The sequence below is a fragment of the Thamnophis elegans genome, chromosome 2, assembly GCF_009769535.1.
Source record: "Thamnophis elegans isolate rThaEle1 chromosome 2, rThaEle1.pri, whole genome shotgun sequence".
NCBI classification, from domain to species: Eukaryota; Metazoa; Chordata; class Lepidosauria; order Squamata; family Colubridae; genus Thamnophis; species Thamnophis elegans.
In genome coordinates, this window is record NC_045542.1 from 98,513,270 (window position 1) to 98,539,316 (window position 26,047).

At 39.6% G+C, this 26,047-nt stretch overlaps 1 protein-coding gene across 3 annotated transcripts in view; it reads right to left on the bottom strand.

Moving 5' to 3' along the window:
* Nucleotides 1-780: 780 nt before the first annotated feature.
* ZFYVE28 (zinc finger FYVE-type containing 28) overlaps nucleotides 781-26,047 on the bottom strand; it is a 36,652-nt gene continuing 11,385 nt past the window's right edge. The window contains exons 2-13 of one of the 3 annotated variants that reach the window (XM_032210087.1): nucleotides 16,646-16,786; nucleotides 15,071-15,208; nucleotides 13,629-13,831; nucleotides 12,624-12,713; nucleotides 11,614-11,703; nucleotides 8,538-8,639; nucleotides 7,484-7,636; nucleotides 6,840-6,976; nucleotides 5,724-5,837; nucleotides 3,248-3,334; nucleotides 2,444-2,556; nucleotides 781-1,951 (exon numbers count right to left, since the gene is read on the bottom strand). In XM_032210087.1, the coding sequence (XP_032065978.1) occupies nucleotides 1,820-1,951; nucleotides 2,444-2,556; nucleotides 3,248-3,334; nucleotides 5,724-5,837; nucleotides 6,840-6,976; nucleotides 7,484-7,636; nucleotides 8,538-8,639; nucleotides 11,614-11,703; nucleotides 12,624-12,713; nucleotides 13,629-13,831; nucleotides 15,071-15,208; nucleotides 16,646-16,786 (1,500 nt within the window). In that variant the 3' untranslated portion in view covers nucleotides 781-1,819. Of the gene's footprint in view, nucleotides 1,952-2,443; nucleotides 2,557-3,247; nucleotides 3,335-5,723; nucleotides 5,915-6,839; nucleotides 6,977-7,483; nucleotides 7,637-8,537; nucleotides 8,640-11,613; nucleotides 11,704-12,623; nucleotides 12,714-13,628; nucleotides 13,832-15,070; nucleotides 15,209-16,645; nucleotides 16,787-26,047 lie in introns of those variants that run through there. The other 2 variants (XM_032210089.1, XM_032210090.1) reach the window with 2 other exon arrangements.

Genomic DNA, 26,047 nt, shown 5'->3' on the forward strand with positions numbered 1-26,047 from the left:
AAAAGCTTTTCTGAGTAGCAGAAAGTGGCTGGGTTGAAGCAAAATGAGGCTGTGCACTCCCTCCTCCCTTCTGCCAGCGGCAGAATTAAGTTCAACCTATTGATTTGGCCCTTCAGGGCAGTCCGTTTCTCATGTGGTGGCCCCTTGCCCATCCCTGCTCCAGGTGCACATCCCATCATAACCTTGCACTCAATGATTTCTAATTTGCGAATGAATTTGTAGATGATTATGGCTTGAATATTTTTAAAGACTTATTTGGACCCGAGTTATAAATTCCATTTTTTAAAAACTGGAGTGACACCACTTTGTTGCATATCAGCAATGCAGTTAGTGGGGTAATCATCAGAAATGAGGAAATTTTATGATTATTATGAACAAATTGAGCAGATCTTAGGCAAGAAAGACGAGCAAAGGAAAGATTATTGAAATGCTGATTTACATGTTATTGTTAATAGAGATCTATGTATTACTTAAGTCAATAATGTTACATAGCGTTTTTATAATATTCAAGTATGAAAATGTCAAAATCTCTTCCCATGCTAGGCAGGTGGTTTAAGTTCGCCTTTAAGCTTCTCCAGGATGACTAATGGGCTGGAAGGCATGCATACGTCTTGTGTGCAGTTAATAAATGCTGATACTTGCTATTCAACTGACATCAAAGAGATTATCTAGCACATAAAGAACCAGAGCCAAAACCAGTCACCCACATTTACACAAGCTGATAAATACACAAAATCCTCTGGTTGAAATGAGGTGGGAAAAGAAAAAAAGCACAGCAACAAGATTTGTAGAGTCTGTATTTGCAGCAGCAGATTCTGTCTGTCAACACCCAATAGCAACCAAACAGCTAAATCCAGAAAAAAACAATTATTTTGAATTCAGAATACACAAAATGGCAATAGCAACAGACAGCATTTTTCAAGTAAAAAATTAGTTTATTCAAGTCAGACTTGATTTTATGCAGTTTTCTTGGCAGCAGTATGGAAATGATTTGCATTGCCTTCTTTTGGGATGGATGGATATGATAAGTAGATAGAGAGAGAGGGAGGGAGGGGGAGAGGGAGAGAGAGAGAGAGAATGAATCTTTTAGTGTAGCCAGGTTTGCAGGTAACTAGCTCATAAGTCATTTCAGAAAGAGTTGTATGAATCCCAGGTACTGTAGGTTTCCAAAGCATCTCCCGCAGTGTGGCAGAAGAGTTTACAAGTATACATTGCATACGAACAGTGTTGCAGCCCTTATGCACATCAAGAGCTGAAGAGCAAAAGCTCATGGCTGTTCTCCACAAATTATTGTTGGAAATCCAGGTCCTGCCTTTCCATTCCAACCAGAAGTATCCGAAAGCCCTTATTGCACATGCATCCAAATCTGGTAACACAATCTCATTTTTTGGTTAAAAACTAACCATAAGACTATACATCATTCTTAAGTTTTACCAGAAGTCAGGTAAATAGCACCAAGTAATTTCTACATGGGCCATTATTCCATTATAGAAAAAGCCAGCTTTATTAGCACATAGAAGAGTTTGTTCAGACTTCTTTAATGATAGATTCTAGTTCCCACCCCACAAATCCCAAGTTCTTTATTATAAAAATGCAAGAGTTCATTTCCCCTTTTAAGAACATGGTGCTTCTTCCTCCAACCCAACTCTTGCTTGACAACCAAAAGCCTTTTGTTTCACTCCCTGGAGAATCCTAGTAAGACAAGTGTGATTGCTCCCATAATCCTTTGCTGGTGAGACAAGCTGCAATTGTCTTCCAGTTCTTGGAGTTCCTCAGGCACGAATGGAATTTGATAAAGCCCTCATCCAGAAACTGATGCTCACAGGCAACTGGCATTCTTATTTGTTGAAGGCAAGTGGGTAGTATAGCAGTGTGTACAGATGCGGACTGGCTTCAGATGCCTAAAATGGGGTAGTGCTGCCAAGTGGGATGAGCAACGAGAGCAGAAGATCTGAGAAAAATAAAAATAAAAATGTGTCCATCAAGAGCAATTTGATAACAAGTCTTGTTTGCATGAAAGAAAGTAATAATAAACCTATGTTCATGTATGTATGAACTTGAATAAATGTATGTATAACTAGAAACATCCAATGAAGCAGACTGAAGTAGAAAGGATAATAACCATGGTTTAACACCCAATCGAAATTCAACTTAAGGCCCAACATAGGAATACTCAACAAGCTGCAATTTAATCCTTTCTTTTACACTATAGGCTTCTTTCTTACTGTTCTTAACTGCCTGGTAGCTCAGTCACCAACCCCTGAATGGACTGCCTCTTTCAGTCTGTCTCACCTGGAGATCTGCATTTCCGATCCCCCTTCCAAACACAAGAAGGATCTTTTTGGAAAGGAATCTAATTCATGAGTTGAACTACGGCTCCCAGCATTCTTGACTCCTGGTTCATGTTGGGTGGATCTACCCCAAAGTAGCCCTAATCGCTTACCTTCCCACAACTCCGGCAGTGGTGCCGTCGCCGAAGAAAAGTGAAAGGCACATGGCAAGCCATACAGTGGCTAGAGGTGCTGTCTGGTACCCAGTCTGGCGGCACCGAAGTATCTGTAAAGGAACAGAAGACTAATTGGCAAAATAGTTGCATATCAGTCTTCTAAAGCCACTCAGAATCATAAACCTCCCTGTCCCCATTTTTCAAGTGTTTAGTGTCTTTATTCAAGAAAATAACCCAGAATAGTAAGGCACAGAGCTCATTAAATGGAAAAAACCCTAAATTAAGAAAGCAAAAACCTACATAAATCCAGGGAGCTTCAGAATAGGAAATAATAATACAGCCCAGGACATCAGACTGATATGCCTCTATAAGATATCAATGGACTATGAACTATTGACAAGTGAAGCGTCATTTATCAGATAATATATTTCCATGAGTGTGGGTGTGTACACGCATGCCTTTGAGTCAGTCTTGACTCCTGGTTACTGCCTGGACAACTCTCTGCAGTTTTCATGGCAATGTCTTTCAGAAGTGGTTTGCCATTGCCTGCTCCCTAGGGCAGAGAGAGGGAGAGGGAGGGAGAGAGAGAGAGAGAGAGAGAGAGAGAGAGAGAGAGAGAGAGAGAGAGAGAGAAACTGAGCCTCAGTAGTGACACTAACTATACATAGATTATTCCTAAATATAGGAACATTTTCTCTTGCAAATATTTGTTGCAGCCACTTTGAGAACAAGGTCATCAGAGGCAGAACCCTTCCTTATTAGGGGCTTGTAGAGAACCCATTGCACACTTGGAGCTCTTACCTTCTCTCCTCACACCTTCCCTGCTGCTGGAGCAGAGAGCACAGTCTGTCAAGAAAGGCGCTGTTGGTGCCATACAGAGATCCAACTCTGAAAAAGGGAAAGAAAAACATGCTTTTTCAAGAGGTAACTGGACTTTCTTGTCTTGGATGACTGAGAATCTCCATAGTTATTTAGCTATGCATTTTGGGATGAACACCCTTCGAATGGTACGTATATGTATATGTAATAATTAAAGAAAAATATGCAGAGCAAGGGAAAGAGGTAAGAAATAGCAAACCAAATAAATGAAAGGCAAGAAATAAAAAAAACATAACTAAAACTATTTTATGTATACTATTCACTATATCTTTCCATATCCTTTTATCTTTGCAAACCCCCTCAATTCTGTGACATTCATACATCCTTTTATAATTGCTTTTTTGTTTTTTTTCATCTCTTTTCTCATCAACCCCATCTGACTATGACTCTCTTGTCCTTCCCCTTCCTTTCAACCTATTCACTTTTCCTTCCTATATACATTTTGCAATCTGATATTCATTCATTCTATATGACCAAACCAACTCAATGTTTTTCCTTCCCACTGGTGGTTCATGATTGCATACAATCCACATTCATTTATCATTAGTTTAGGGTTTTTGCCCTGTGGTTTTACTATGCACTTAAGTTCAGGCAGTCACTCACTTAATGATCATTCATTCAGCAACAATTTGAAGATACAACAACACAGAACAAATGGTAGTTACTGTATGCCTGTCCTTAAAGTTACAAACATGGTTGCACCCTCCTAGTTTCATAGTCAAAATCTGGGTGCTTGGCAGTCAGCCTGCATTTATGAGCACAGCATGTGCTTCAACTCATGTGGCCTTGTGAAGGGTATTGGGCACATCTTGTCAGCAGTGAAAGAAGACAGTAAGATCAGCTGGGGCCAGCAAAAATAGTAGATGGGGGTGGAAGAGGGGAGCAAAGGAGCCGAAAGGGAATAGATGGGAAGGAGATAAATGGATAGGGGAAGCTGAAATGAGCATGCAGGGCAGGAGAAACATGAAGTCCTTGCTAAATGACTGTTGGTCCTCATCTAACAACCACAACCGGGACTCCTGGAACTGCTGTCACTGCATGATGCAGTCACATTATGCTTCGCCTAACAAATGCTTTGCTTACTAATGGAAATTTTGTTCCTGATTAGAATTGTTAAACGAGGACTACTTATACCCCATTCATTTTTTTTTAGCATTCCTAGCTCTTTCTTCCATATAACAAAGTGATAGAAGCATGTTTTTCTTCAGGGTTTTTTTCCTTCTTTCAGCAAACATCCATTCACAATGGATCATATATTGGCCACAGCCTTTCTCCTAGGATTTTCACAGCCGTTCTCCACCCATTTTCTCATCCTTAGGATACATTCCATCAATGTACAGAATTCATATTTGCTCTAGCTTTCCATCATCTATGTAAAATTTGTAAGTTTTCAGTCTGTTTTCCTCTCAAATGCAACTACTACTATACATGCATTCATTTTGATGAAGGAACATGATTGTCCTAACAGGTTAACCAGTTTGAACTGGTTTGGGAGAAATAGAATCATGCTACCTCTGGAGTAATGTGAACTTGATCCAAATGTAAACAAATATGTGCAGTTAATAGAGTTGAGGCTTGTCAGTTGTGGCACCTAAGTGAGAAATAAGTTTCCTTGTTTGAACCATTTAGGGTAGGGGTATCAAGCTCGTGTCTTCACAGCAGCGTCACGTGGCATATCACAACTTTTTCCCCATTTGCTAAACTGGATGTGGGCGTAGCCAGGGTGTGACGCATCCTACTTGTGGGCCCTAAATTTCACAGCCCTGTATTAGGGGATTTTATTCTGGCACATTTTTTTTTCCATTTAGAATCTCTGATATTTTTATTTTGCTCATGGACATTGTAATGTTTCCCAATTGAAAGAAAGCAACAAGGCAAGAAGATTAATGAATCACTTGGAGCAAGGGATCCTATCAACTACAGCAGTGGTGGGATTCAAAAATATTTACTACCAGTTCTGTGGGCGTGGCTTGGTTTGGTGGTCATGGCAGGGGGTAGGATACTGTAAAATCTCCCTTCCCTTCCCGCTCCAGGGGAAAATTACTGCAAAATCCCCATTTCCTCCTGATCAGCTCAGACTCGGGAGGCAGAGAATAGATAGGAGCGGGGCCAGTCAGAGGTGGTTTTCCAAACTACTCAAAATTTCCGCTACCGGTTCTCCAGAACTGGTCAGAACCTGCTGAATACCACCTCTGAACAACAGCCTTCCTGGTAATTAAATGTAACTGATCTAAATGTTACAGGATCCCGAATCTTGATGCATCACTATTACAGAACCTGGTAATTTTGTGGAACAGCACTGTATGTCCTCGTCATACCATGCCATCTTCTTCTCATGCTGCTTTGCACAAGGTAAGGTGGTTATGGAGCTATAGGTTAGCAAAGGAGATTCACTCACGTCCAGTGTCTGTTACCTCCAATTCTTCCACTTGGGAGGTCACAATTTTAAAGACACTCTTCAGAATGCTGCGCAGGTCACTTGCAAAATTAGTTTGGAGCTGGTCTGCCACTCCTGCCAAAACACAGCATTTTGAGCATTTCACTTGCATATGGGAAGGGGATCATGGCAGACTTTGGTACAAAAGACTCCTTTCATAATAAAACAAAATACACAATAAGCAAATATTTTTATTTGAATGTTATTGATACAAAATGCTCTGTTTTTATTACATTATCTGAAACAGAGCAGACTTTTTAACATCTAAATAGTTCAGCATGTTAGAAAAGAAAAATGATATACAATGATTTAAATAAATACACTTAAAGATTATTTGGGGTCCAACCAGAAAGTCAGCACGATGCCTAACATTAGCTGAGATGTATCCAATTCTAACATATTAAGCCAGCTATTCTCAACCCCAGTATTGCCATTTAGCCATTTAGGAGTAGTACTAGCCATTCTTACAAGATGATTGTAAAAGATTTCTAAACTAAAGTAAAAAATAAAATATAATACTAGTAAGAACAAATGAAACAAATCCCTTTTATAAGCAGCAAGTAACTGGGCGCATTGTTCTAACATACAGTACCAAATATGGATCTGCCCAATTTTATTTTCCTAACATGATTAAGGTTACTAGTAGGCTAAGCCTTGGTTTTTTGGAACTTTGCTTCATTTTAGTAAGACTTTCAGTTTTTTTCTCCACTAATTTTTGCAAAAAAAGCTACAAAAAGTCATAGGATCTGGAGGCATTAATCTGGTACATTGAACTTGTTCTACTGTACATTTATTTCCAAAAGGAAAAATCTCACCACTTTAATAGGCTTTATACTTGTTCTTAGCATAAATAGTTCCAAGTTACTGATCTTATCAATAAAAATGGACCATGGTAGTGATGGATGGATTAAAGAAAACCATATCCTTAATTACTACTGACATTTCTATGTTACTCCACCCAAAATGATTGTGAGTGGCTTACAGCAAAATACTCTTATTTAATCATTATTTTGCAAACTGTTAGACAAAAACGAATAGCTATAGAATGCTATAGAATACAATCAGTGGAGCACTCACCAGAAATACAGACAAATAATGTGTGAATCATGTCCTCTATATTGCGGTAACGGCCTCGTAATTCCAACCCTCGAGAGTTCAGTGGAATACCTGTGAACATTCCTCTCTGAGCACTATCAGATTCCTGCACAAAAGGCCTGTTAAGAGGAGAACAAGCCTTTAGAAAAAATGTAAAGAGTTTATTTTTATTATTGCATTTCAACTGTACCCTCCCTTAAAAATCTGTATGCCGATCAAGGAACTACTGAAATAAAGTTATGCACACACAGTTTCTCTGCTTTAGCTTGGGGACAAATGAAAATATCAACTCTTTACATATTTTTTAGGAAAGAGAAACATGACCACATGAGACTGCAAGATATAAGATTACGGATCAAAGAGGCTTCAGTCTGTGGCTTCTCTCTCTGACAGCTTCTGTTATCCATCTACCCCTTTCATCTCAAGTAGTTAATACTGGACAAAAACTTCCCATTTAATTGCATATTACAAAGTATGTCCTGGTCCTGACCTTTTGATGGCCACAAAAGACCTTCTCGGCAAGCTGTATATGAATATCACTCCCAATTTATAAGCTGAAGATAGGCAACCCCACATTTAAATGGGTGGGTGGAGACTGCAGGGGAGGAGAAAGTTCTTAGTCGCACCTTGGTACAGATGGGCAGGCACACTGAGATGCAAAGCCCTGGAGGTCTGGAGAGTCCCTATTACTGCAGGGCTGTGAATCTGCAGTGCATTCATTCAGCACACGTTTCTCCAGCTTGTACAGCTCCTCCTTGGAAAGCACACGCAGCAAATCCCTGTAAGAGGAAGGGTCCATGAAGGAAACATCAGTGGCAACAAAATTAAGTGATTCTAATCTACAGGATGGACAGCTGTGTTGCAACGACACAACACAGGAATGTCCTAAGGCTGCTTTTTCAAGAGGCAACTGGATTGTCTGGTTTTTCTTTGAAGACGTTTTGCTTCTCATCCAAGAAGCTTCTTCAACTCTGACTGGATGGTGGGGAATGGAAGGATTTATAAATGTATAAATGCTTCCATCTAGTCAGAGCTCACCTCAAAAACATCTTTGGGACAACCATGACCTGGATGACTGGAAATCTCCATAGGCATTGGAAGGAATTGTTGCTCCAAATTGCCCATGCCATATGGTATGATGTAAAAAGCAATGCAAAGCTAAGCATGGAAAAAACGGGGGGGGGGGCATAACATTTCTCCATGATATGCATCACACTTCATTCTCAGAACATCTCATCTTGTCTTCTGCTAACTCTATTTAGAGAAGAAAGTCACTTTCAAAGACATTGCCTCCTACTTTTACCTTAAAAGTGGATAATTTTGATTGCAATCTTTTATTTGTTAAAATGTATTCAGCGTTGCTTTATTTCATTGGAGAGCAACACAAGAACTGAAGTTTAAAAAAATAACCCTATCCCCCCCTTTTAAAAAACCATGGTTATGTTAAACCATTGCATCAGTGAGAACAAGTAAACAAGAAACTATGTCTTTCTCCTGTACTTAATTACTAGCTATGGAGAACGTTAGTAAAAGATTTTAGTCTGTAATCTGAAGTGCTTTGGTCCAGGAAAAACACACCTAGAGTTCTGTAGAATATACAATTTGGAAGCAAAATCTTCCACTACCCCCCCTCCTTAATTATTAATTGTATTTCTATACATCAATGCTATATTCACACACCTGATTTTTCTAAGCAAGACATAAAAAGGGCTGAAGACTCGAGAAATCTCCTCTGGTCTCCTCTCCAAATTGAGGGGTCCATCTGGATAGATCAGAAGGCCACTGCATAGAAGGCAATAAAATAAAATGCCAATCAGGGGTACCCAACATTGTCCAATAGAATAAAAGTACTTGACATACTGTATACACACAGAGTCTCATGGAAAGCACAATCTTAGTAAAACCACATTGTTCATTTTTTTTATTCCTTTTAGCAATAATTTTTGAGCATATTAATGGCACCGTCATAAGTGTCATCTTGCTTTCTGGAAGGCCTTGAAGAGCTGGTTCTTCCCTCAAGCATTGGTGTAGGATGAACCCAATAAGATGATATGTGGATGTGTGGAAGTGTTGCCCCAGGGGTACCAGAGTTTTTATTATGCTTGTTTGGTTGTTTTTATTGTCTTGTGATTTGCCCAGGATTGTGGTTGTAATCCATAGCTATATAAGCCTTTTAAATAAAATAAGAAAATATATACAGTACACCAAGTTGTCTAAGCCTTTCATTAATAAGCTTTCATTTTCAACAGCTTTCAGAATTACTTTTCTTAAGCCCTTTCATTTCTTACAGAGGTTATTATTGACCATCATGCATCTTAAAGAAATATCGTTACTGCTTTTTGCCAAGATAGGAGACACCATATTTTGAAAGACTATTGCAATTGTAATTTGGCAAAACCAGAAGTGAATAGTGAATAGATTTGCCATTAGCAAATACTATCTTAGTAGTGATCCATAGTAAAATAAAATTTGCTTTTGAAAGACCAACCCAATTAAAGAGTTGCCACTTCTTCCATCCTAACCTCCACCTCAGGAAAGGCAGGCAAGAGGGCTGTTTGAAAAGAAAGCTATCCAGAAAATTTGAATTAACACTCTTAGTTCATGTTCTACACCAGCTACTAAGAATAACTTGATGGCAGTGTTAAGAGATCACTAGGGTTCCTTTCTATATCAGGAACAAATCTGATATGCTGGCTCCTGTGCTTTAAAAAACAGAAACAAGTTCATATGCATGATGAAGATCACAAAAACATAAAATGTGATTTTCAGATGAAGAGCTATGCCAGGAAACTAATATGCCACAAGAGAATTTCAAATGAATTTAAATAAAAGTTAGACCTTTTACTATATAAATTCTAACCAGGAAACAGATTCCCAAAGTTTTATATGAAATAAATTTTTTTAGAAATAAATCAGGGTTGCAGTTACGTAGCAAAGAAGGAGAAAGAATTTCATAAATTGCAAAACATTCTTTGGAGGAGCATATTATATTCACCAATGTCAACCATGCAGGAAAGCACAAGAAAAGACACAAATCTGAACCCATAGTAATAACTTAATTTACTGAGTAAATGTTATGTCAAATTACTTGTTCCAAATTCTTTTGCTAGGAATATGTGGATCATGCTACTTTTGAAAAGAAGCCTAATTCTGGGTGAATACCCTCCCCCAATACTGAGGCTTCGCTGACCACCGATGGAGAATGGACTCTAGACTGACCTTGGCCTCAGGCCGGAATAGGAGATCTGCGATGTCTATTGTCAGAATGGGATCTAGATGTCCTTTGGGAGGACCAGTCCCTTTGGACTAACCCTGATGTGATGACCCTAGAGATTGCTGAGGTGATGAGCCTTCTGATGCTCTCAGGCAGGAGGTCTAGATCCTCCAGGTCCTCCTGAGGGTCGCATGGGAGCCGGACCCTGGGGAGCTAGATGAGAGGGAGGTAGATAATCCCCAGATCCCCTATCTGAAGGTTCGCTACCCCCATCCCTAAACGATCTAGGGGAGATGTGAGGTCACCTGCCTGCAAAGTCTAGCCAGAGAAACAGATGGAGAGGGAGGACTGAAACTTCTAGGAGGCGAGGCAAAAGGAGGAGGAATGGGTCTCACCGGAGACCTGGATCTGTCTGGAGATGCGGGCCTATCGTGGTGAAATTGTTTCTCAGCTCTGGCCACTCTCTTCTCCAAAGCCTTCTGTCTGCGGAGTTCATCCCTCACTGTGGCTCTAGAAGGGCGCTAATCTGCAGATGGCTTAGAAGCCACTGCCCTGGGTCGCAACCTTGCCTGGACTTCCTCTCTCTCCTCCCCATTGCTCCCTTCAGGGGCCTGCGCCGACCCGGTGCTTGTAGAGGCCATGCCTCATTCACATGGCTGATCCTCATGGGGAATCAAACCAGAGCCCCCCCCCCCGGCCTTGATATGTGGTCGCGATGCGGGCTGGATAGATTCCTGCCAGCCTCAATGACTGGCCACGATGCAGGCCTTAGTTGGAGATATCGGCCAGCACCACGAGGTTGCTCCAAAATGGCCACTGCACCTCGTGGCGCACAGAAATGGCAGCCGCCCCATGAGATGGCCTTTATTTAGGTCACTGTGAAGGCTTCCGAGCCTCAGGAACCTTAAAGGCCACGGTTGTTTAAAAATCGGCAAGGCTAGAGTGACATGCTGAAATTTCCTCCGCTGCGGCAAGCTGTTAAGAGCGTGGCGGCTTTAAGGCGCGTCAGGGATAATCCGGTGATGCGGGTTGTGTTTGCAGCTGCGGCCCCTGCGATCCTACCTCGTCACCTTAGAGCCTCCAGGAATCCCGGCTGTGATGGGAGCCCATCACCCCTGCACACCCAGGAGTCGGGCAAAGCCCCCTCAGGCCCAGAGGCAAGGACCGGGAGCCCTGCCTCCTTATGAGACTGAGTAGCAGACTCGATGGCCAGCAGTCCGATAATTAGCAATTTAGAGTATCCAATTAATCAAATTAATATAACAATTATCAGAACCTCAAGGAGCCAAAACTAGTGCTTGGATCATAGACTGAGAGGAAACTGGGAGCCAATAGGGAAGGATGGTGTCTTTAAGAAAATTCCCTCAGTCTCTGGACCAATCAGGCTGTAACTAAACCCAGCTGTAGCCCCTCCCGCTGAGCTGCAGGAAAACTACTATGTCCAACATTTTAGGAATTCCAAACCTACAGAAGCTTCTATAGTTTCCATCTTGTAGGTGGCTGATTTGGTAGTCAAACACCAGCTGTTTACTAAATACATACCTAATAATAGCTAGGCGGGGAATGGTGAACATCAGCTGGGGTTCATATCCATCAATCATCTCCTGAGTCAAGTAGCCAAGTTTCAAAGCTCTAGGTAAGCAAAGGGAATGAAGAGACAGAGAATTAGAAACCAAATCTCTGGCTATGTCTAAATTCCAATTATTCTGAATGTACATTGGGCCAAGACAGTGATGCTATTCAGCCGGTTCTATCCGGTCTGGGTGAACCGGTAGCGGTGGTGGCAGAAGGCTTCGCCCACCCACCCGGACACCATCATGTCCCATTTTTGACACCCTGCACATGCACAGAATATCCTGTGAACACATTTGCGAACCGGTAGCAAAGGTAAGTGATTACCAGCCCTGTGCTAAGATAGTTATCCAAAGGAATGCTTAAAGATGTGCTTACAAAGCCTAGTATCATTGTAATATATATATATCATTGTAAAAGGACACACTTCCACCTAATCAAGACACACCCAAGCCCCCATTCAATCAGTTTTCATCCCCTACTGGCAGTTAAAACTTAATCCCCTACTGGCAGTTAAAATTTAATCCCCTACCAGCAGTTATAAGGAACAAACAGCCAGCCAAGATCCCACACTACTCCTGGAAACACCAAACCTGAAGTAGTCAGCAGCAGCCTGAAGATGACGAATGTGACTTCGTCGAAACGTCGCCAAGACATCTCCAATTCTACGCGGGAGAAAACCCGAACAACTAGAGACCTACATCATTGTAATATTGTATATATTGTAATAATGTATATATATATATATCATTGTATCATTGTAATATATATATACATATACATGTACACACACAGACACACGTACACACACAGACACACACAGAGACACACACACACACACACACACACACACACACACACACACACACACACACACACACACATATATATATATATATATATATATATATATATATATATATATATATATATGCTGGTCCAGACTACAGAGAGTGAAGAAGCTGTGTCAGAATGCTCACCTAGCCACTGTTTCACAGAAGAGCACAACAATCTCCTGCTGCCTGTAGATCTCTTCAGGGGATTTAACAGAAACTAAAGACGACACATAGCTGAAAAAGAGACACAGTTTGAAGTCCAAATGAACATACAATGCAACCCCTCTGCATTCAAATCCCAAAATAGTTTCCTTCTTTTTGTTTTTTTAATCAAACACCATTTTGTTATCACTCAATTATAGGTAGTCCTCAATTTACACTCATTCATTTAGTGACTCTTCAAAGTTATAAAGGCACTGAAAAAAATGACATGATCAATTTTCACACTTATGACCATTGCAGCATCTAGCCAGATGATTAAAATTTGGATGCTTGGCAACTGGCAAGAATTTATGATGGTTGCAATGTCCCCCCCCCCAAATCATGTGATCACTTCTTGCAACCTTCTGACACGCAAAATCAATGGGGAAATTAGATTCACTTAAAAGCTATATTACTAACAACTGCAGTGATTCACTTAACAACTATGGCAAGAAAGGTTGTAAAATGGGGCAAAATTCACTTAACAAATATCTTGCTTAACAATGGAAATTTGGGGCATAATTTTGGTAACTGTAAATCAAGAATTACAATTGTAAGTCCAGGATTATGTGTAACTAATTGGATTTATCCAGGAGATTTTTGGCCTTGTTTTGTTTATGAACCAAAGAACAGCAATTAGGATTTTTCATCTTTGAGTCCACCTATCACCTATTGCTCCTTAGTCCAGTTCAGTTTATTCAGTACCTTACGTAATATACTTTACCAAGCCTTGACCATGTAGCTATCTTTTGTCAATGAGCACCCCCACTCCAAGCAGCTGTTTTCTTCTCAAAAGGTTAGTTCTGCTTATTGCTCCCAAGGTCAGGGACTCGCAGCCCACACTGTGGTTCCTATTTCTAACTCTGACCAAAGTCCTTTCTAACCCTGATTTCTCGGGGGGATTAACAAGTAGGACATAAACTGATATATAAGTGAATTTCGTCATACCTCAGTTCAAACTCAGCAAAAAGCACATCAAAGCGGATTAATGCTCTCCGGATAGTCTCTGAATAAGGTCCAGGTTGGTTTAAGCTTTGCTCTCGGAGAACCATCCGCACCACCTCTAAGCTGCATAGCAAATCTTTGGCCAGAGGACGCAGCCGTACTCCATCTGCCTCCTCCACATCAATGTAGGTGCGTGCCATAAGACACTAAAGGAGAAAAAAACCAAGAATACAGGAACACTCCTTATCCCTTAGCTGCCTTTCCACAATAGAAGACAAGAAGTTCTAATTCAGCTATGGTGAAGGATGCTGAACCACAAGGCCCTCCCTATTCACCAGGACAATGCACAGCCCACCATAAGATTGAAATCCTGTCGGGAGGCTTGGAAAACAGCTATTCACTTAACATCTACCCAGTTTAATCCTGACAATGCATGGAGAGAGGAATAGTCCAAGGTACCTTCTTGTGATCTCTCTACCAAACCACCTGGTTTTGACTTGCCTCACTTTGTCTGGTAGAAATTGAACAGAATTAGGTGTGATACTGGAAGAACTGCAAAGAGGAGGAGGAGGAGGAGGAGGAGGAGGAGGAGAAAGAAAGAAGAAAAAGAAATGATGATGATGATGATGGAAGGAGGAGGAGAAGAGGAAAAAGAAGAGGGAGGAGGAGGAGGAGAAGAAGAAGAGGAATAAGAATAAGAAGAAGCCTTTCCCCAACACAGCATACAAGTTGTTGTAGAGCAATCCTCACAAAGTACTAAGTTTTAATTTCTGAAATAATTGCAGGCTATATACCTCAGTAAAGAAGGAACATTTATGTCCTAAATATTCAGCAGCCACCTGGACCATACTAACTAGCTGATTTGTGAGCCACTCAAGAGTTGTGGTGTCAGATGACATACGTCAGGGGTGGGTTTCAACCGGTTCGCGGCGGTCCCTGAAAACCGGTTGGTCGGTGAACCCAGAAGTAAGTAACTTCTGGGAACGGCGAAGGGCCCACCCGCCCGCCCGCGCTCCTTACCCGGTTTTGACGAGTTCTGCGCTTCCACACATGCGCAGGACGCATACAGCATCTGCGCGATCCTCCAGGAGCAGCTGGAGCATCGCACAGACGCTAGTACGCATGCGGGCACTGCGCGTGTGCACGAGGACGCTGCCGGCCCCGTTCCAACCGAACCGGTTGGAACGGGGCGAGAAACCCACCCCTGACATACGTATACCGGTAAATGTTTTAAATACATAAATAGCATAAAAAACACAGGTGGTGGATATTGGAACAACAAAATCAGATTATCAGAGAGCATGGCCATGCAAGTGCTTTATATCTGAGTGCAATTCCATTTACACTAGATATTAAACACAATACAAAAATACAAGACATTTGATTCTACCAGAGCATATTCTGGAGCTATGGCAGCATCTCGGTATCTTCCCTACATGACTCACCTCAGCAGCAAATAACATATGGTTCCGTAGGTTGTCCACTAGAAGGTCTTCAGGGAATTTGATGACATAGTCACGGCCATGACGTTCCTTGGGGATACATTCCTCCATGATCTGTTCTATGATAGCCAGTAATTCAGCCTGCCAGAAAGAAAAGAAATATTTCTACTTTTTCTAAAAATACACTTGACTTATTCTCAACATATCAATAGATAGTAATCCATTCGTCTCAAATACATCCTGAAGGGCAAATTCATAGCTTTGCATTTGAGCTAGAAATGAATAAAGCTACAAAGAATCAGCAGGCTATAAGAGAGCACTTGTAACATGCTCTTCTCCAGGGGTGTCAAATCTGCATCATCACAGTGTTGTCACATGACGTATCGTGAACTTTTCCCCTCTTTGCTAAACCAGGCATGGGCGTGGTCAGTTCATGATGCATTTGGCCTGTGGGCTGTCAGTTTGACAGCCCTGCTCTACACTGAAATCAGTGAAAAGGGGAATATCCAGAATTGAGTTTGAACCATTTGCAAGAATGGGCCACTTTTTTTCCCTTTAGCTGAGGGATAAAATTTTACTTTGGAAATATAAAATTATTTTAAATACTTAGTAAGACACTATACATTGCTGCAAAATGTCCATATTTCTTCTTGCTACTCAGTGCAATACAAACTGCACCACACAACTAGTACTCTGGAAAGAGGGAAAAGCCAGATTAACCTTTAAAGACAGTTTGGTATAATGGTTAAGGCATCAGTCTAGGAACCAGAAGAAATGAGTTCTAGTCTTGTCTTCAATCCAAAGCCAGCTGAGTGACTTTGGACCAGTCACTGTCTTTTCAAACCTAGTAAAAAGGCAGTGACTTTGAAATCTTGCCAAGAAAACTGCAGGGAGTTGTCCAGGCAGTTGCCCAGAATTAAGACTGACTTGAAGACACCAACAACATCAATATTAGTGCCTCAAGTTCAATCCCAAAACATCTGGAGCACCACTTGAACACAATCAGCATTGACAAAATCACTCAGTCAATTGCAAAGGGCAGCTTTACTTGGAACAGCTTACATCCTGTGACAATACCTTTAATATCATTAAAAACACCACCTATCTATGCCACGCTCTTGGGAAGGACTCAAAAGGTGGATAAAAATGCCAACTGCAGTCTAAACACCTGGCTGGCTGACTGTGCAGGCAACCATAATAACAATCCTTTAGTTGGTTTCCCTGAGTATGATCAGAACTGTAATTTAACCCATTTGAAGGGCACGAGCTAAGTGGATTAATGAGTCAGGCTACTCAACTGTCAGGGTTTGCAGTCCAGCTTGAGTGGAAGTATCAGGAAATAGAATGACCATTCATACCATAAACCTCTTACTTGACAGGAATAACCTCTAGTTCTGGAGTTCCATCAGGAAAAAGGTAAATAGAAATCTTTGCAGGGACACATGTGGCCATACAGGAAAAATGCTAGAAGAAAATTCCACTTCTGTTTGTGAATGCTGCACAGTTACATTCACCACCTCCTGACTGCTGACTGGCTACCACTTCGTACCTTTTGCTCTCCTCCAAACAAAATCTTACCTGACTAAGATGCAACTGGTTTAACAGTGTCAGATACTGTTGGGGATCAGTCTCTACATCCAGGCAGTTAATTTCTGTTACCACTTGAGTCACTCGTTCATCAGCATAGAAAAACTGTGACAGCAGTCTTGGATCAGAACGCTGAGGAGAGAGAGAGAAGCCTGGGTTATACACAGCCATACAATATGAGACACTCATGTTCAACAGCATCTTAATTACATGTATACTTTGATATCAACAAGGAAATTCCCTTGATACAGAAAAGTAGTTGCCAGGTGAATTCTAATCTGGCTTTTCCCCCAATGTGCTTGTTTTCTATATCTGGGTAATTTTTTAAATTAAGGTGCATACAGCCCAGCTGCATTTCATTATGACAAATGAAGCAAAAATATATCTGTAATCTAGGTATATGTTTATAATATTTTAGATTTTATGTTTCATATTTTGTATTTTTATTCTTTGTGATTTTATCAAAATGTGATGTGAATGTGCCATACGATAAATAACAGTCCAGCCTGCCATCTTACTCCAGAATGGGGACTATATTTACCAATGGGGCTTCAGTCAGAAAAGTGCCACCTCTTTTTAAAAGCCATATTCACATTTTTATTCTTCTGCCAAGAACTATTGTTTTCCTACAAAGGTCAATTAAGGAAGATTTATAATTCCTCCTAAGTCAGTCAATAGTGTGCAAATAGAGTGAAGTCTACAACTTTAGATGATGGGATGTTGGCAGGAGTCTCCGATTCTTATCCCAGAGAAAATGGTTGTATAATTAAGGAACTGGGAATAGGTACCTTCAAGGTTGAGAGTTTACTGGATATATGGCTGCAGACAAACAAGCTGGAGGAAAAGGTTCAGGATTTGGAGGGTGGGGGGGGTGCAACAAGCCCAGAGAAGACAGGATTCCAGAGAGTTTCAGACAGAGAACCTTTGTATATGACAGATTTCCTAATTTGTGAAAATCTCCTTGTCTAACATTCTGGTGCTGCTTGGGAATGCAGAGCAGAAAGATTCATTGTTTTGCCTGATATGAAACCCTGCCATTAAGCACAGAAGGGAGAGAATTTTCTTGTTACACACTTTGCAACTATTTCATTAAGCAGAAATTCTCCAAGGGCTGGTTATTCAGCAATATCTCTACTTAATTCAAGAATCAGAAACCAATCTGTTTTCTAATTGAGCTTATCAACACGATAGAAAGATTAAAATGTATACCACAGGAGAACTATGAATGCAATACAAATTAATATATAACTAAAACAAATATAAAGCAAGCGAAATGGACTACAGAACCTTGCAGTATGTACTTGCAAACGGACGTGCAGAATCTAAAAGGGCATGATGTAATTATAACAAAGGTGGAGAACCTTTCTGAAAAAGGGTCCACTGATAGGCATTCACCTGTTTAGGATGACCCACTCCCCTCTTGATAGGGAGAGCCCCATAGAACATCTGTGGAGCTGCTGTGAGTATTAATCAGGAAACCTGGCAAATAAAATTGCTCAGATCCATTCTGACTTATCTGGACAGATCAGTGCCTGGGGCGTGGTCTGGTCACTGGTGATATGATCTGGGATGAGTTTTAGCCAGTGACTCCTGAAGAAATGACAGGGCTATCTCTGTTGTCAGCTTGACCTCCATTCCTGGGTTATAAAAGTGGCCAGAGAGATGAGCCATGGTTGGGTCCATGCTATAGTATTGGCCTTCTTGTATGAAATTGTAGTACCTCTTGCTTTGAGACAGCTAGTGAGGCTGGGGGAACATTGTTGAGCAGCTGGTCAGTCTGCAGTTGATGAGAACCCTGGAGGGAATGGATTGTGTAGACCTATTTCAGATTGGGATTTTGCACTGACACAGCATAGATCACTGGTGGTAGAGAAGGAAGGGAGATGGTAATGGAGGTGGCCACCCATCCTTGTGCTCTTGATCTCTCAGTAGCTTGAATATCATTGACTGCATAGCTTTCTGAACCAACTCTGCAGGTTGGGTATTGGGGGCATGGTTTATGGGGATTCTCTTTCTCAACAACTAATTTCAGATGTGTTAGTTGGGTTAGATAAATTGCTCCCTAGGCCATTCCCTCTCTCCCTTCCCCTTTGACAACCACATGAAGCTACTGGATAAGGTTATTCACTGGTTTGGGGTTTGGTATCATTAATATATTGATGACACACAATTACATATTTTGATGGTGGGCTGGTCAAATGGGGCTGCTGAGGTTCTGTCCTAGTGCCTAGAAGCTTTGTGGGTATAAATAGGGAAGAACCGTCTCTGACTTAATCCTACCAAGATCAAGTGACTTGAGATGTAGAAATGTTCCACCTACGCTATAATTCTGAATGGAGTAGCACTTCCCCATTCAAGAGTGTCGCACAGTCTAGAGGCCTTCTTAGACCCACAACTACTACTCACTGACCAAATGGAGGTTGTGACAGAAAGGCCTTTGTATCAGTTGTATGAGTTGAAAGCTCTCCTAGATTGGGAAGCCCTTGAGACAATCACTGATGCCTTGGTCAGCTCATGGTTTGATTACCGCACAACACTTTACACAGGGCTGTCCTTGAAGATCATATACAGGCTTAACTGGTCCAGAATGCAGAGGTACAGATAATGATGGGCAAGCCTCAGTATGCCCATGTAACACCTTTACTTTGCAGGTTACATTAGTTATTAGTTTGTTTCTGGATATAATTCAAGATGGTGGTAATTGCCTGTACATGGCAAACAGCCTGATTACTTGAAAGAATGCCTTTCATCCATAGTAGCTGCCTGAGATTTGGCAGGGTTGATGTGCTCTATGGATCCTTTGATTAAAACAATGTTAGCTATCAAAAGCAGATATTCTCTGCTATAGCACCTGCCTTCTCGAATAAAGTTTCCCTTGAGATCTAGGAAGGCTCTGCACTGCTGTATTTTGGAGAGCCTTGAAGTCCTGGCTCTTCACTCAGAGCTTTGGCAAGGTAACTGAAGCCTCTTCTGAGTAATGTGAGATTACTTTGCCTCTTATTAGGTTTGTGTCACCTTTGTTCTTTGCTTTTATCATTGCATTATTTTATTGTTCTGAGTGTTTTTACTCTGTGAATTGTTCAGAGATGCCATAAGTTAGGCAGTGTAAAAAACCAATATAGTCCTGTAAATAAGAACAGGAATAGGAGAAGAGGCAGAAGGAAAAAGATATAAAATTATTATTATCAGTTTAGTTCATGACAGCAGATTAATTTTGGATTAAGCTTGAAATTTGAAAAAAAAACTGAAAGTAACAGCTAGTGTTTGCATCTCTTATGCCTTTGAGCCTATTCCAAAGAAGAGATGCAGTCCAAATTTCTGACAGAAATGAATCCTAGCCTTTCACTCAGGTTCCACTAACTGGTAGGACTATTAATATGTTATGTTCAAAGGCCTGAATGTTTTCTATCACTGCAATAAACAAAATACAGCCCCATTAGTCAGCTGCTTTGTTCTATTCATATGGGGAGGTTTGGGGTTGTTTGTAATGGTAAAACAGGGTAGAAATTTGGTAAACAAATACAATAGGTTGTTTCCCAAATTAGGTCATGTCATAATGAATCTTTAAAAATCACAAAACACTTCCTTTTTCTTGCACCAGACCAACCTAGCTATTTCTCAAGGATTGCTAACTTTTAATCAACTCAGTTATTCATACTAAGCACTATGTTCTTGTTGTTTCTGACTCTTTGTCAGCTGACCGAGATAATTTTGTGAGGATGGTTTCTCAGTAACGCTTCTTTAAGGTATGGTATGCTCATGTTTATGTCACTAGTCATCTAGTATCTAGTCATCTTCCCCCCCCCATCAACTTTTTATTTGCATTGTTCTTGATTTTTCAAGCATCAGGGTCTTTCTTGCCTCTGCATTATGTGTCCAACTTTTCAATATTCGGGTTTCCAGTAAGCAATTTGGTTTTACTCCTTCTAATACTAAATTATTTTGTTTCTTCTTGAAGTATTGTCAAAAACTGTCTGCAGCATTATAATTCAAAGGAATACATATTTCTTTGTTCATCTTCTCACAGGGGCTTTCCTAAGTGTTACACAGCTGTAAAATCTAGACCATGTCCTTGATAGTATACAATCTTGTCAGTCTGATGTCTCTAAATATGAATAATTTGTCTCAATCTGACTGTGTTTTTCCCCAAGTAGCAACATGTTTTTCTTTCATGGCTACAATTACTGTGCTTCTGAACATTTGATTTTTATGGAAATAAGATATGTTATTACTTCATCTTCTTTTCCACTGTTTACATTGAGTTGACACTGCTTGTTATTATAATCATGTCTTTTTTGTTATTGTTATTTTGTTAGTATTGATAATCATACTAGCTTTTGACCTCCATTTGTTCATCTTCAACAAGAGATTTCACAAGTACTCCTGACATCCAGCCACCAATCTGGGTTGTTGAAGATTCTCCTAGCATTTATAATTCCAGTTTCTATTTCTTGTAGTATGTTCCACAGGCAAGCCAAACAAATAAACTAATGGTATGTAACCTTAGTTCTTTTCACAATTTTAAAACAATATGAAGTTATTTAATTTCTCCCTTACTCCAATCTAACTGGTCACCACATAAATTCAATAGGCCTGTTTTTCTTATGTTTTTAAAGACTACTGAAAATTTGTTTTGGTCAACACCACTGAAAGATTTTTCTATACTAACATCTATGAAGAAAAATGAGCTTTGCTGTTCCCATTATCATTTGGATTTAGCAATATGACCTCAGGTACTCCTGCATCCTCTGAATCCAACTTGTACTTTGCACCATTTTATTCCACGTACTGTTGAAGTCTAGATTGCAAAAGCTTGAGCATTATCTTACTAGTATGTAAAACTAGCATGTGATATAAACACAATGGTTCAATAAGTTGAACACAACACTGCCCTTTTTTAGTATTGGAATATAAATTATTTTTTCACTTCTTTGTCTGCTGCTGGATTTTCCATATCTGCGTGCAAACTGCAGACACCAATTTAACAGCATGATCTGGTAAAATTTTAAACAGTTCTGTTGGTTTATAATCAACTCTGAAGCATTATTTGCAAAATTTCCTAGAGGGCCTTTAACTTCACTTTCCAGAATGTCTGTTTCTAGTTCAGTTAGATCAACAACTTTAGAAACATTTTGATGAAGTTCTTCAACACATTTGTACCATCTCTAATTTCTTTCTTCCTTTCACAATACAATTTTGCTTTCATCTTTTATGATGTTCATTTATGCATACGAGCTTACTTAATTTCTGTACTTTTAATAGATCTCTTGTCCTTCCCATTCACTTTTTTGCACTGTTTATTTAAATACATCATCTTATTCCTTCTTTGTCTTCTGTAGCATTCGATGTTTAATTGAACGATTTTTCCTCTGTGTTTGTCTTTTTCTTTCTACATTTTTTCAGTTACTTTTGATGGTTCAGCAGACAGCCATTTTGCTGCTTTTTCTTTTTGCATTTTGGGATATTTTTGTTCATTTCATTTTAATGAAATGCAGAATTGGATCAGATCTGATTAATTTATCTAGAATTCCATTTGAGGTCATTTTATCATTTTTGGGATTGCATTTAAGTACTCAATTTTGATCCATTCCTTTTCAACAAAAATAGCAGCTGCATTGTTTCCACGGTTTTCTTGTCCTCAATAGAATTTCTGATATGAAGTGAACCATTCTGGTCTACTTCATTGTCCTGTTTTGTGAATGCTCATTTTGTTTGTTTGCCAGAATACTGGAAGTGTTTCTTCTTTTTGTCTCCAGTAGATCTTTATCCCATCCTGTCTAAAATATGACCAAGTCTTTCTGAACACATTATTAGGCTGGGAAAACCCCTTCACTGTTGCAAGTTAATAATCCATGAAGGAGATTGAGTATCCTAATGGCCATGAAATAAACTCTATTCCTCTTCACTGGAGTAAAGGACAGATATAATATAAATTATAATGGCTTTCTTTAAGAAAATAGAAACCATTATAATACTTCCAGTATAATGTTTTTTCTGCGCATGTAAACAAAGCCCATATATAGTGGTTACTAGATACGGTTTATGGAATCTTTTTTTAAGGATCTTCACCTCCCTGGGAAAAAATAATTCTGATTGTACTTTAACAAGGCCAAAGAGCTGTACAAATAATAACTAAGAAACCTCAGTGAATGGGACTGTGTTCCCTATTTATCCTAAGCACATCACCATAACTAGTACAGTAAATGTAGTAGAATACTAATTCTTAAATTTCCTTGTAAGCTGTTTGCCTTCTTGTTTTTCATGCTGTACCTCTACCTCTGTAAAACAAATAAGAGGGTGTAGGCCTAATCTTAAAAATATTCTAGAGCCACCAAAACTATTTCTTACTCACCACAAAAAAGTTAATCTTTTTTCAATTTGCAGCATTCTCCAAATGACACTGGATCAGAACTAACAAAGTCAGCACCACAGATTTTAAAAGTTTGTCTTTTTTAAAGTGACTGACTAACTTAGACATAGAGAGATTTTCCCCACTACTAAATTAAAGTGCAACCCATCTGCTAAAGCAAAGAAAAAGAGAAAACTAAACAGTGACTACTTCTACAAATCAGAAATAACAAGAAGTAAACAAACTCAACTGTACAAGAAGAAGAAACAATAAAAATATAACAAATATGATAAATATCACCATTAAACATCAACATCTGCCTATCTCTAGGCCTTGGGAAGGACTCAAATGGTAGATAAAAATGTCAAATCTTGTCTGAACAATTGGCTGACTGTGCGACAAATTATATTTAATAAGAGCAGCTTCATGCAGTGGCTAAGGACCCAGGCTAGAAACCAGGAGACTATGAGTTCTAGTTCCACCTTAAGCACAAAGTCAGCTGGGTGATTCTGGTCCAGTCACTCCTTCTCAGACTTGGGAAGGTGGCAAGAGCAAATCACTTCTGAAAATCTTGCCCAGAAAACTGCAGGACTAGTCCAGGCAGTTACCAGGAATCAGCATTGAAGCACAGACTTGAAGGTACACGCATACAAATAATAAGTATGTCATAGAATTAGAATATTTCATAACTATCCTATTCTAAGTGCTGGCAAGTAGTTTCCTTTACTTTTCATAGATTGATCTAAGAAACAATAACAAAATGAAGGAAGAAGGGGCTGACCGGAAAATTGGAACATATCTACAGCAGGCTGAAATAGCTAGTAAGTGCTTCTCTGCTATCGGTCTTCTGAATTTCTTAAGTACTACAGTGACTGAAGTTTAACACAGCATAGCTGTTGTTGAATCAGGGTATGGGAAAAGCACTACTTTAACAAAGATTATGTAAATGTGATCTGAACTTACCTAAGAAATTTCTAGGATATGGTGAACTGGGCTTTCTGACTCCCTCAAGGGGTTCTCTAAAACTTTTTACCACAATGTCCTGCTTGCAACAGCTTGAAAGATGTTGCTGTTCCTCCTTTGACAAACAAGGCTAAACAAAGCAAAAAAAAAAGTGGCACCCTGGCTTTGTTAAAGTTCTTGAAATTTGAAGTTTCCTAGGTTTTATTGGTCTCTATTCATTATCTAGATCAACAGATTGAATTTTATTGACAAATCAAAATCAAAGAGTTTTAACTTTTACATATCCAAACTTCTTGGTATGAGATTTTCTCCATTAACTAACTTGTTCATAGTCTGGGAAGGAGGTGAAAGCAATTTTTGGAGATTTAGACGGGATGGGGAGAGAGGGGGGGTATCCAGAGCATATAGTGATTAGACACAAGTGCAGAAAGGCTCAAGTTCACATAGACAAAATGGCACTATTGTATAGCAAGAATCCTCCCTATAGTATGATTACGAATATCAAAAAGAGATAATAAGGAACTAACTGGGTTGGATTGTAAATTTGCACGGTATAATAATCATTTTCAAATAGTTGACTTGGTAGTGGCATTTTACTGTTAAGATAAATTATACTGCAATCGCAGGATGTGCCCAACCTTTTGGTATAAAGTCATGCCACAATCTTGGGAAGGCAGGAAGCTTTAACCAAAAAAAGAGAGGATGCTCTTAGAAGTACAAACACTGCACTTGTAGCAATCACTAGCTAGCTATTTCTAATCATTTAGCTGATAATACCCCTTGAGTTCACATAATTATTAAATAAAAACCCAGAGAAATGGTACAGGTTGAAAAGTCAAACATCTAAAATAAGGCTAAGCCTGATTGAACTTCCATTAGGATTTTTACATAGACTTTTGCAATTTAAGATCTGTTACAAGTAACAGACTGCTTAATTCCTCCCCCCCCCAAACTGAGAATAGTTATTTTTGTTTTGTTGATTAAAAAGTCAGCTCCCAAAAAGACATTAGAGTCCATAATAAAAAGTCAAATAAGGGATGTAGCAGTTCTTAGCCAAAAACTCTCATCAGAAAGAAGATGATGCTAAAAGACCTCATAAGACTCCAAGAGAGATTACATCTCCATACTTCTCCAAAGCAACTGACGGTAGAACAAGAAGCAATGGGTAGAAAATAATCAAGGAGAGAAGCAACTTAGAACTAAGGAGAAATTTCCTGACAGTTAGAACAATTAATCAGTGGAAGAACTTGCCTCCAGAAGTTGTAAATGCTCCAACACTGGACGTTTTTAAGATGTTGGATAACCATTTGTCTGAAGTGGTGTAAAATTTCCTGCCTAAGCAGGGGGTTAGACTAGAACAGTGTTTTTCAACCACTGTGCCGCGGCACACTAGTGTGCCATGACATAGTGTAAGGTGTGCCGTGGGAAAAACACTTTATATATAGTCAATATAGGCACAGAGTTAATTTTTTTTAACATTTTCTAATGGTGGTGTGCCTTGTGATTTTTTTCATGAAAAAAGTGTGCCTTTGCACAAAAAAGGTTGAAAAACACTGGACTAGAAGACCTCCAAGGTACCTTCCAACTCTGTTATTCTATTCTACTTAGCCTCTTCCAATAAAACTTCTCTGGGTGGGAAATGTGGACTACTTAAACAGGATTTTTGCTGAGATGTTAAATTTTGGGGCAGTTTTGCTTAGACCTTCACATCTGATTGTTAAACATTTTGAGGATAACACTCACATATGGATTTTCCCATGAATGCAGCTTTAGTTTCAGTGCCTCTGAAATGGGTGTTGTGTGCAGTTCTTGAGGCCACTTAATATCTGTCCACTCGTTTCTCCTCAATCATGACAACAAAATGGGAATGTGTAGACTGGCTAGTTTCCTAAGGTTATAAATATGTCTATGTAAGTGGGAATAATATCTTAACACTCTGATTTAAACTATAATGCCATCATCCAAGCACAAAAACATCTCTTTTGGACAAAATATATGTGTTGCAGCATTGCTAATCAAGATAACTTTGGAGGACTGGGATTCTCTGAATCTATTATAAATTGATTCCTCACTTTTTCTTG